The following is an 11,753-nucleotide window of genomic DNA, read 5'->3' as shown; positions in this document are numbered from 1 at the left end:
ATAATAAAAAGAAACCTCATTAGAGAAATAAGCACAGATTTAAGGGACTACACGAATAAAGAAAAAATACCGCATCTAATAGGAAAACATCCTTGAGGAATATGTGACCCCTGTCAGGTGCAGGAACCAGTGGAGCATTCCATGTTGCACTTCCACAAATACAATGTATAAGGCCTTGGTTTAGGGAGACTATTTGATTATTTAAAGCAAACAGACTTTAATTGAATTGTAAGGTAAGTGTATTCCCTTTGTATGTATCGTGTTAAAGGTATTATTATTATTTTATTTTTAATTTAAAAGGTGGGCCACATCATTTCGGTCCTTACTCCAACCCAGTAGGTGGCAGTAATGCCCCTTAACTCTAGTTGCCACCTACCAGAAAACCACATAAGAAGAATCAGAGGAATCACAGAGCGTATGTTTTGTTTTCTGAAGTTACTGTCAGTGGACCAGCTGTAAAATGTCCACTGTAACGCAACCTGCGAATGACCAGTATGTATTTCGTCGACGTGAATTTGAAGAACAGCCTCCGGAAAACCGGAGAAGATGGCAAACTCCTGAACATGTTTACGCTGCACGACAGACCGCTTTACATTACCAGCGATTACAGGTAGGCTACAGCAAAGTACATTTAGCAAGCTAGCTGTAGCTGTTTACTTCACACCAGTCTAACTTATTTACCCCCGACATTCATGGGCCAGGAGCCGGGGCTGGTTCGGCTGCCTTAGAGCTAAGCCTAGTGTGGTCTTATGTTATATAAATAGTTTTTCAGTGGCACTTTAACTTACTACGACCTCCGTTTTAACAGTTTTCAGTAAGCAGTTATCCTATGGCACGAGCCCTCATAACACCAGCACGTGAACCAAACCGTTAATTAAAAAGGCCGACACTGCAAGGTTTCTTTTCGAATTTTCGAAGGCGAGCGATACATACTGTACCTGGCTGGAGTTATTGATATAATGAATGCTGTTATAAAAATAATACAATAGCTAATATACACCCTGTTATCAAAGCTTGTAAAGGTGCAGCTAGTTTTAATGACTTTGTATACTGCAGGGTAGCTTGTGAATTTACTTCAGTATTCATTTCTAACTTGTCATTTTTCCTTTGCCTATAAGGTTTCCTTTTCAAATCAGGGTGTAGCCTGTGGTGAAGCGTTTTGTAGTCGATTTGTTTTTTGGTGCTTTCTTTATGGAAATTGAGTGGTAAAGAAAGTCAGTAGGTAGAATATATTACAGCAACTGCAGTGTGTGTTCTGTGTACCATGGCAGACAGGAAATGGTCTGCATCAGAATGTTGTTCTACAGTAAGGAAGTCAATCATTATACAGCAAATGGGATTACAGGCTGCCAGGAGAACAATAGGGGCAGGGCTAGCAGGAAACGGAAGCCTTATGACCCAAAAAGTGTGTCACTGTGGTCCTTTTAGTTTTTCGCTGTGACGGTATTATATAGAAATGATTACAAAAATAATGAGGATATTATTAATCTGAATTTCTTAACATGATTCTACCTATGTGTAACTATTTTTGCAATGTAAGGGAACATATCTTAAAAGTAAAATATATTAAAGTGGACCTATCATGCTATATTTGAATAATATAGTGTAGGACCATACCTATATAAGGCATATTTATATTTTTTATTTTTCAAAATACCAAACAGATCATCATTTCGCTCAATTTAACACTGTCTTTGCATGGGCTGATTCTGTGAGAACAGCACCATCTACAGGCCTGGCATATGTACTACATCGTCTCCAGCGCTTTCGATCGGCAATGTCCGTGGCTGTCTCCTCCTGATTGGTGGAGTTGGCCCAATAGCCGTAGCGCAACTTTTGTGACGTCATAGAAGTGTTCAAATCTGGATCAGTCTGTATCAGATCCGTTGCAGCCCCTTTTTAAGAGATTTGGGTATGGAGGAAAAATAGAGAGGGTTGTGTTTTCTGACACTTGGTGAGTTCCCTGGAACACCGGGGACACTGATTCATGTATAAAAGATGTACAAAAGTGCATTTTGCATGATAGGTCACCTTTAACAAAAATAATAATAGTAATGAAAATAAGCCTACAAGTGTTCTGGGTAGCCTTATTGAGTAAGTGTAATCATGTCATTGTTTTTTATTTACAGGTTATCGACAATATATTTTGTTGCTACCCTTTTGCTAATCCCAGACTAAAGAATAAATAAGAATAGAAATCCTTCCGTCATAGAGAAAAGAATTATATATATGATCATATTTTTTCATTTAACAAAAGAAACAGTGGCATTATGTTAACAAACTGGTAATTAAAATTCTGAAAATGAATTAATATGTGGTTGTTATGATCAGGACTGGTTAAAAAATGTAGCTCAGTGAAATGTAATGATAATATTAATCTAAATTATTTTTGAGGTAGTTTCTTTAACGACGTTGTTGTCCTTTAATGACATCAGAGACACGTCATTAAAGACAGACAGACAGACGATGAAAAGAGGCATTTGTTAACATTTGTAAATCAGTTACATCGTCATCCAGACATTTCAAACTGACAACCTAGCTCGACAAGAGATCCTTAAAACATTGTCCTACAGTGACATCATGCAAAACTGTGATATGAAGAAGATGGCAAAAAGATAAAGGCGAGTACGTATATTATTCTGGATTGTACTTTTAAATCATCACAAAATAAATGATGCGCTGAACTGAAACACGTCAAAATGTGTCTGAAGGTTTAAACATAGAACAAAGTATTTGAGCTTAAAATATGTCAATTCCTAGTCAACGACCAACAATTGCTGAACCATACATTGAAACATTGACCTTTGACAACATTTAAATGTAGTTTTCCAATTCACAATGACATCTGTAAGTTTAACCTCTTAAGCCCGAGGGTCCCCCCAGTGGACCCCCCCCACCGTTTTTTTACGAGACTATGTCTCAGGGCTTCTTAAAATTTATGAAACTATTAATGTCCATACCCTTTTAACGATAAGAAACTCAGTTAACTAACAATATGAACCATTTTTAGCTAAAAGAAACACAAGAGTAATACCAAGCCTTTGAATTAGCATGGAGCGAAAGAATGCTAACTAATGCTAACGGACTTTTGCACAGCACTCACGGTAGCAATGCCCTTATTACTTATCGTCACTGCACAAACAAGATATCCGATTAAAGCTGAGACTCCACAGATTCCACACATGTAATGTCATCACTGTAGGACCCCGAATTGCGGAGCTATCAGCCAGAAAAGAGAAAGTAAACAACATCCGGTTTCAAAAATATTACAATAATTACGTCTTACCTTTTTTGATTTGTGATCAAAAGTTGTGGTCACCGGAATAAAAACGCAGCTCAAGGTTAATCCAATGTCTTTGTGTCACGTAGACATTTTTACTGATAATCCACCATCATATTTATGGCAATATACTGGGTATAAAGTTTTGCCATCCAGGCTTGTACTTTCAGATGTGCTTCGTTTGCTTCTCTATTACGTCCGCAATGGTAATGTTTACGTGGATTTGGGAACTGCCCATCGATTCTATTGGATGTAATGGTTAAGAAAAAGGTGTAAATCACCCAAATCGACCAATGGGTTCCAGAGATATTGTCCTGCGTAAAGTATGAAGAATGCCAGCCGGCGTAAGCACATTACGCAGCAGACTCTACTTATTGTTTAGTACTTAAGGAAGCAGGAATTGCAGGACCCAGAGCGCACGGAGCACAGAGCGGACAGCAGATAACGGGATTGCAGTTTTATTGCTTATAGATTATCAGAACATTTCAAAGGGGACACAGCCACATTGGATATTAACCTATGGATTAACTACATCATCGTTATCGTTTTAATGCCATTGAAGACCAGTTTAGACCAGACAAAGACAAAGGTAAACCATGTTAGCATTGTGTAGCTACCTAGCGCCACTTGTTTTGATTTACGTTTTTGTTGATAACGTTGCGAGTTTGTATCTTTCAGTGTTGAGGTGGGCACCGTTAGATTCTGTGTCTTTACGATGATAAACGATGTGTTGGATGTGCAGCTGGGATAAGTAATAAGGGAGCTAGGAGTGATTTTCGGTGCAGTTATAGGTTAGGATTTTTCGCTCTGAGCTAATCCAGAGGCTCACTGTTAGCATTGTGGGGAGGATAACAGAGTATGATTTTTTTTTAATTTTTATTTAATCACAACAGTTGTATTTGGATGGAATGAATAGACCCTCCAGAAAAACGCGATTCTGCGATCACAGAATTTACCGCATAATCAGCAAAATGGCGCAGATTTTTAAAAGGCCGCATATTTATCAAAAGGCTGCATAATCCCCGCATTTTTCCACACAAAGTTGAGGGGGAAAAAAGTTAACTCGTCTTGACGTGACGTCATCAGCTCGCGCATCACAGAATGTAAACAACACTGTATGGATTGAACGTGTGGAGCTCACACGATAGAGAAAACACCAAGATGAAAAAATCTAATCCATCTAATTTACCGACGAACATTTCTACTAAAGACCGGGCAACAAGTGGGGGGAAACTATTCTGCACCCCGTGCAACTGTGTGTTGGAGCATAAGAGAAAATCGACGGTGATGACCCACTTTGATTCATTCACGAATGAGTGTGTGTGTGTGTGTGTGTGTCTGTGTCTGTGTCTGTGTCTGTGTGTGTGTGTGTGTGTGTGTGTGTGTGTGTGTGTGTGTGTGTGTGTGTGTGTGTGTGTGTGTGTGTGTGTGTGTGTGTGTGTGTGTGTGTGTGTGTGTGTGTGTGTGTGTGTGTGTGTGTGTGTGTGTGTGTGTGTGTGTGTGTGTGTGTGTGTGTGTGTGTGTGTGTGTGTGTGTGTGTGTGTGTGTGTGTGTGTGTGTGTGTGTGTGTGTGTGTGTGTGTGTGTGTGTGTGTGTGTGTGTACAATAAATAAACATTGAATGTGTTTAATTGAATAGTAAAGGGGTTTAACGTTAGTGGCAGGTTGTGTGTGAGAGAGAATAAATAAGACAGCCCAATATTTAAAAAAATTGTTATTCTTTTTTCCCGCATATTTTGCAACTTTCCGCGTATTTCGCAATTTCACCGCATAAAATCACATAAAAACCCCGCATGTTTAATCGCATAATCAAGGAATTTAGCCCGCATAATCAAGGATTTTTGCTCGCGTTTTTCTAGAGGGTCTAAATCAGGGGTGCCCACACTTTTTTGGCTGGTGAGCTACTTTTGAAATGACCAGCTAACCGAGGTCTACCAACCAAAAATAAAAACCCAAATTGCAAGGGTTGCTGAATAACACGTTTTATTTTTACATGGGATAACTACAATAGGGCTGCAACAAACGACAAATTTGATTATCGATTAATCTATAGATTAATGAAACGATTAATCGACTATTCGGACTACTACTGTGTGCCTTGCACAATTTCTCAAACGCTCTTATTTAGCCATCAACTTTTAGATTTAGTTTGAGGTTGTTTTAGGCATGTGGAAACTAACAATGAAGACAATAAAGATGAATACTTGATTCAAAAATACATATATTATTAAATTAACTTAACACATTGTGAACAAAATTAACATTGCTTTTTATTTGAATTAAATAAATAATATTTCACATCAAAAGAAACAACAATGTTTTAACAAATCTTATTAAATAATCTGATGACAGAACTGGAAACAGAATAGCTGAAACTTTAACAAAATAAATAACTCAGTTACCTCTAATCATTAACCCATGTTTGTATAATGTAGTTAACTCCGTGTGTTGCTGCTAGCATACATAACACCTGACGTGGAAACGTTACTCGTGGATGGGGCTACAGAGCTACTCGAAAGACAGTCGAACCCGGTGCATTCCTCCGTCTGAATGTGGTGCACTTTTGGTAAATGTTTAGACAAATTGCTCGTGTTATCGCCCTTACATGCTAAACACTTCTGGTGACGAGCATTGTCCACCTCAAGACGGGTAACATGTAACCACACCTTGGAGCGCTTCTCTCCACCATCTCCTCCGTGTGTTGCTGCATGTAGCAGATGCGTGTGTGTAAACTGCCCCGCCCCCTTGCAAACAGACGAGGGAGAGAGAGATCTCTTCTGGATTGGAAAGATAGAAAATACACCGACCATAGACGCATTTGTTTGTCTTTTTGCATGTTAGAAACGAGTTGGCGACACTAAGACTAAGAGATAATGTTTGTGTAGCAATAATACATGACCTTTCTCAACTCGCTACTCGGAGGGAAGTCGCTGTCATATGCCTTGTGAACACTCCGATAATGCCTCTCCACGTTACCTTTCTTTGGCAGAGCGACGCTTGCTTTACAAATAAGGCAAATAACCTTTGAATGTGACATCACAAAAAAAATTCTCCCTCCCATTCTGTGTGGAAGTGGTATGTCTTTAGCTTTTTGCTCGTTCCCGCACTCATTTTGTTGTTTGTCTCTCCCGGCACTTGACTGATTTTGTATCGCTTTGCATTCTGTGTTAACAGACTGGAAAGCAATAGGTCGCTTTTTCTGTCAATCAAGTCAACTCCTGAATTAAGTGGCAGGGAGGCCAAAGGAGGAGGGATCAAAACCTGTTTTGTCTATTTTAACGGAGCTGGATTTTTTAATTTATTTATGAATGACTCGCGATCTACCAGCATTGCCCCCGCGGTCGACCGGTCGACCACGGTCGACGTACTGGGCACCTCTGGTCTAAATGAATACCTATTGTGATCATTCAAAGGAATAAAATGATTTTTACAGTGAAAAAGGTCAAATGGAACTGATGGTTTCCAAATTACCTTTATTTTTCTAAACCTCTCTAAAAAGGTCAAATTTCACTTGTTTTGCATCAATCTTGATACAGGGTACTTATTATATGTTATAGTTTGGATTCCTAAAGTCTACTAACCCGTCATTCAAGGGTGGTTTTCACTATAAGTAATGGGTTTTTTTTAGGCGGACATTATAATTTACATGTTTTTACTATGTTCCATCTGAATTTAGTTTAAAAATAAAAACATCTATATTGATTCTGACACTTCTACATCCAACTCACAGATGTGACCTTGCTTTGAGAGAAAAGATTATTAATGTACCCCTTTTAGAAGTGAAGATGTAGTCTTTGCTGTGTTAGTGGCATTTTGGAACCTGAAAAACAGGCTTTAGAGGTTAACTGGTTTATAAAACATTCAATGAAAGGCCAAATTATTATAGGTGTAGGAGCTCACATTAATACACTGTCAGTGTTAATAAACTAAAAAAAGACAAGGCGATGTGCCTGCAAGACTTCACTCAGATAAACAAAACATATTACCCGTGCGCAGCAGCTAACCTGCCTGCGAGCCTTCGCTCAGGTCACATTTTCCACCCTCTTGCCACCCCATGAATATTTTTCTAGATCCGCCCCTGCTTAACGGTATACCGATACCGTCCAATCAGGTACCGGTATTGACTTAGTACCGGTTCTCGATACCCATCCCTAGTGTCCACTGTCCAATACCTTGCACAAGAGCACCACGGCAGGGCCCAGGAGGTGAACTGGGACCTCTCCAAGTACATGTAGCAGTCAACACTCCATATTTTAAGTCTCTTCGGGAACCGATGACCCTATGGCTCCCAGTCCAAGCCCCTATTGACTGAGCCACTGCCGGACACGTTGTGTACTGATGAGCCCTTTATATCTGTGTGTGTATATATATAAACGGTTCTAAACATTGTCTCCACAGGCTGAAAGCAGCCGGCCCCGACCTGCCCCCCCCAGGGACCCCAGCAGCAGATGGCCCCTCGTGGACGACCCCACCACCAGAGTGCCTCAGCTGGACGACTGTGAACGCATGGGAACTCTTTTCGGGATGCTCAACAAGGGTCTGCGGAGGATGGGCTTCAGCCAGATGTACTTTGGGGACAAGATAGTGGAGCCGGTAGTGATCGTGTTCTTCTGGCTGCTGCTCTGGTTCCTGGGGATCCAGACCCTGGGGCTGGTGGGAACTCTGTGCATCATCATCATCTACATCCAGAAGTGACGGGGGCGGAGCCTGCTGTTCGCTTGGGTTAATGCTTCCATCTGCAGGACTTTTGTCATGCGAATGGATTTGAGGGGGGTGTTTAAGTGACGGTGACTAGCAGCTTTCTGCAATCGGTTTGAAGCTTGTTCAGTGTTTCAGAGGGTCCCTTCTTCAGGATTGATTTTCCCTCAGATACAGGAGTGGTGTTTTCCCGCTGCCTCTGCTATTATTCTGTTGAAATGGCATGGAGAGCTGCAGGAATGAGTCCTAAAACCAGGATATGAGTTAGCATTTGAACACTTCCTGTTCCCTTGTCTCAAAGTTTTTTTTTAACATGTTTTTGGTTATACAGCTGAAATAAGATCTGTGGTTAACAAAAGATTTTCAATTTCCAGAAGTAACACATGTCAGTAAATACCCCACTGGTGCATGCCTGAAGCTTTTATGTGTCATAAAAACGGAGGTTGAATACTAGTTGGTAAATACGACTACTAAAAGTAATGTTGCCGAATTGGCCGCTTTTAGCTTAGCGGTGGTGACATAAAGTCACGTGACCATGATTGTCAAGGTTGTCTATTTATAGCATTAGCTAACGTTAGCTTTTAACTCTTGCAGTAATTGCAATTACGCTTCAGAAATCATAAAGTGGTGTAAATATGTGGAAATGATCCTGCTCGACACAACATGTAACATGTCATATCATAACAATGTGTTTACCATAGATCTTATTTTCAGCAATATTTGGAAATCCAATGGACAAGCCCCATTGATTTTTGTCGAGGTAGCCATTAAGATGCTAACTTCCGGGTCGGGCTACAAAAATACGTCTTCGCGGCAGCACTCTATAGATGATCTGAATATGAGAACAGGAAGACATTGTTGGAAATAGCTAGTTTTAGTTTGAATCGGAGACTAAAGAGTGAAGGACTGAAGTCGCAGCACTGAGGAAACACTGCACACATCTCTGTTTTACTTCAAAAAGATTGGAGATCTTCGCTGACATAAAGAATGTGAACGTGTTGGCTAATCGTATAACCCATCCGAAGGAAAGGTGTCTGAAAATAAATCTGACACCTTGTGAAACCTATACTGTAAAATAGGGATGGGAACGATTAATCGAATATTTGAAATTATTCAGGTATTCGAATATGAGTTATGAATATTTTTATTAAAAAAAAGGGGGTTGGGTGCCTAAGTTGATTACATATTATCAAATGGAATAATTCAATGTATACGACAGTGCCATAGCTAAATGTGTTAGGTCTAAAGGTGTGTTTTGCTCCGGTCACCGGTCCCTCACAGCGGGCAGAGCTGCAGGTGCTGGTCTCTCTCTCGCTTCCGGTTATACTTCACTCGCGTTTATGTCCAAATCCATCAGAAAACCAAGTTATGTTTTAAGCATGAAAGCTGTAGGCCTATAGCTGTCAACTGTTCAAACTGTGATCACCAGTTCAATACATTTTTACAAATTGGACTTGGTTTCTATACTTATTTGAACATGTATTTATTTATTTTTCAAAATTAATTTATTAGTTTTTTGTGAAATATAGGATATATATACTTATCGGTTAACCGTTTTTTTGGGGGGCCAATATTCAAATATACATTTGCTTTCAAATTCCCTTCCCTACTGTAAAATGTTTTCTTTGTGAAAGGGAAATACATATTGATTGCTGATTAATGAGAAAAGTATTGTTGTTCTAAAAGTGACACTTCAGGTTTCTATTCTGGGGAGCAGTTCTGGATAACTGTCTCCTTTGCTCCTTTGTATCTTGGTGCCTGCCAAATTAAATGCACTTTGGTATGATGGTGTATTGGGCCATTGTACGCTAAACAAATTATACGTAGCCAGGGAAGAAAACTAAAACCCATTCACAAGAACACCAAATATTATCTGAGATTCATAAAAAGGGTATTGATTAAGTTTTCAATGTTGACGTGACCTCAGCCAGCTTGCTGTGTATTTTTCTAATTATACTTTACAACGGTAAAGGTTTCAGCAGTAAGGAAATAACATATCAATATAAGCATCCATGTTCCATACTATCCCTCCTCATGAACATGTAGGGCTGTAACAAATGAAGTGTTAAATGAAGAGAAAATATTGTTTTGGGGAGGCTAAAGGCCATCAAATATGGATAAAAGAAGAATATTCTAGATGGATATAAACATTTTGTCCATTTGAGATATTATCTTCCTTTTTTATTTTTGAATACGTTTTCACTTTTTTTTTTCATTTTTGGACCTAGAGCTTTGGTTGTGTTTGAGTGACAGAGTTATTAGTTTGTCATGATTTATGTTGGATTGCTAACTTCCTTCCCTGGCTCTGAAATGTGTACGTGTTACTTACAATGCTCGTAATATGCAGTGCTTCAGTAACTCTCTAAAAGATTAATTTATTTCAAAGGGAGCTGACAGGAATGTGGCGTGTGTAGTGTCAAAATAAAGTGGGATAAACGAATATATTGTATTTGAAACCAAATATGTTTCAACAAAACTACACTGTACTGGCTGCAAAAAGATGCATGCAGATCCACCTTCTGATACTTTATACATCATTTCACTGATGCTTTTATCCAAAGCTAACCTACACTTTATCCTGTAGACAAGCCTACAGGAGAGATTTGGTGCTAAGAATGTCGCCAAAGGACACGTTAACATGTGGTCTGCAGGGGCTGGGAATCAAACCACTGACCCTCTGATTGGTAAATGCTTATCTCCCCTGTGAGCCGCAGTCACACTGACACAGTTTGTGCTGATAACTACACCGGAGTGTTAGGTTGACATTCACAAAATGAAATGATTCATAGAATTGCTCAATATAGCATATCAACATCAGACCTGTTATTGTTTTGGGCATTTTTGTGTAAAATCTATACATAGGGTGACACATAAACACATCTTTGTTACCAAGTCAGGTGCCTAAACAAGGCGGTTCTCGTCAGAGCTCGAGGCTGACAATATTCAGTTGCATTATATTTTACAACAGTTGGAATTATGACCTCCTTACAGAAAAATATGCAAACAGTAATAAAACGAATGTTGAAATTCATAGGATTTATAATTTCCTTCAGTTTTTTACCATGGTATCAAATTACATATCAGGAATCGGGGAATTTCACAAGTATCGATTCCTACATTTCTGGTATTGGGATTTACCTAGAAGTTACAAATGGTCTTAAGGTTCCTAACACAATGACGGAAAAATCTGAAAGCAGCCCGTCATTTTGACGGATTAGAACAAACTCAGAACAGCGCCAAAGTTTCCCCGCAGCAGGGCTCCGGTGTTATGCCGTTATGTCGTTTCCAGACCTAACTTTGCCGTACAAATCATTGAAATGTCTGGGAGTTTTTGGTTTACGCTGTGGCGTGCTCCCGCGAGGTGCAGTGGGCATGCATAACACCGGTTTTTGTACCAAATTATGCAATCCCGGCGTGAAATGCACCCCTTGTCACGAGAACGCGCATTTGAAAATGATACGTTTACACCTTAAAACGATGCTTAAAATGAAAAGTAAACGTCCAGGGTTTTTTAATGGTAATTTGCAGTCGTTTAGTGGTAGGCTAGCTCAAGTCTTGATTGATGTGTTTAGACTTTTCGCTCCGTATTTTGATGGTTGGGGTATTGCAATATACGTTGGACAGGGGGTGTGACGCTGACACATTATTTGTTGACGCAGAGGTGGCCCGAGGGGACGACATGAGCCGAGGACGTTTACTTTTCGTTTTAAGGTCTAAACGTTTCATTTAGAAATGTGCGTTCCCGTGACACGGGGCGCATTTCACGGTGGGGGCGC

The 11,753-nt window shown here is 39.7% G+C and overlaps 1 protein-coding gene across 1 annotated transcript; it reads left to right on the top strand.

Moving 5' to 3' along the window:
- The first annotated feature begins 363 nt into the window (after positions 1-363).
- On the top strand, positions 364-10,417 carry fam241a (family with sequence similarity 241 member A). The gene is made up of 2 exons (XM_079693557.1): positions 364-610; positions 7,678-10,417. The coding sequence occupies exons 1-2, from the start codon at positions 461-463 to the stop codon at positions 7,972-7,974; spliced, it is 447 nt and encodes a 148-aa protein (XP_079549683.1). The 5' UTR covers positions 364-460; the 3' UTR covers positions 7,975-10,417.
- Positions 10,418-11,753: the final 1,336 nt, after the last annotated feature.

Source organism: Notothenia rossii (genome assembly GCF_949606895.1).
Source record: "Notothenia rossii genome assembly, chromosome: 7".
NCBI lineage: Eukaryota > Metazoa > Chordata > Actinopteri > Perciformes > Nototheniidae > Notothenia > Notothenia rossii.
The sequence above is the reverse complement of the archived record's forward strand: the minus strand, read 5'-3'. Positions and strand labels throughout refer to the sequence as shown.

Coding starts and splice junctions, on each gene's coding strand:
- fam241a (XM_079693557.1), top strand. CDS start 461: ATGTCCACTGTAACGCAACCTGCGAATGACCAGTATGTATTTCGTCGA. Junction 611..7,677: donor TACATTACCAGCGATTACAG/GTAGGCTACAGC, acceptor TTGTCTCCACAG/GCTGAAAGCAGCCGGCCCCG.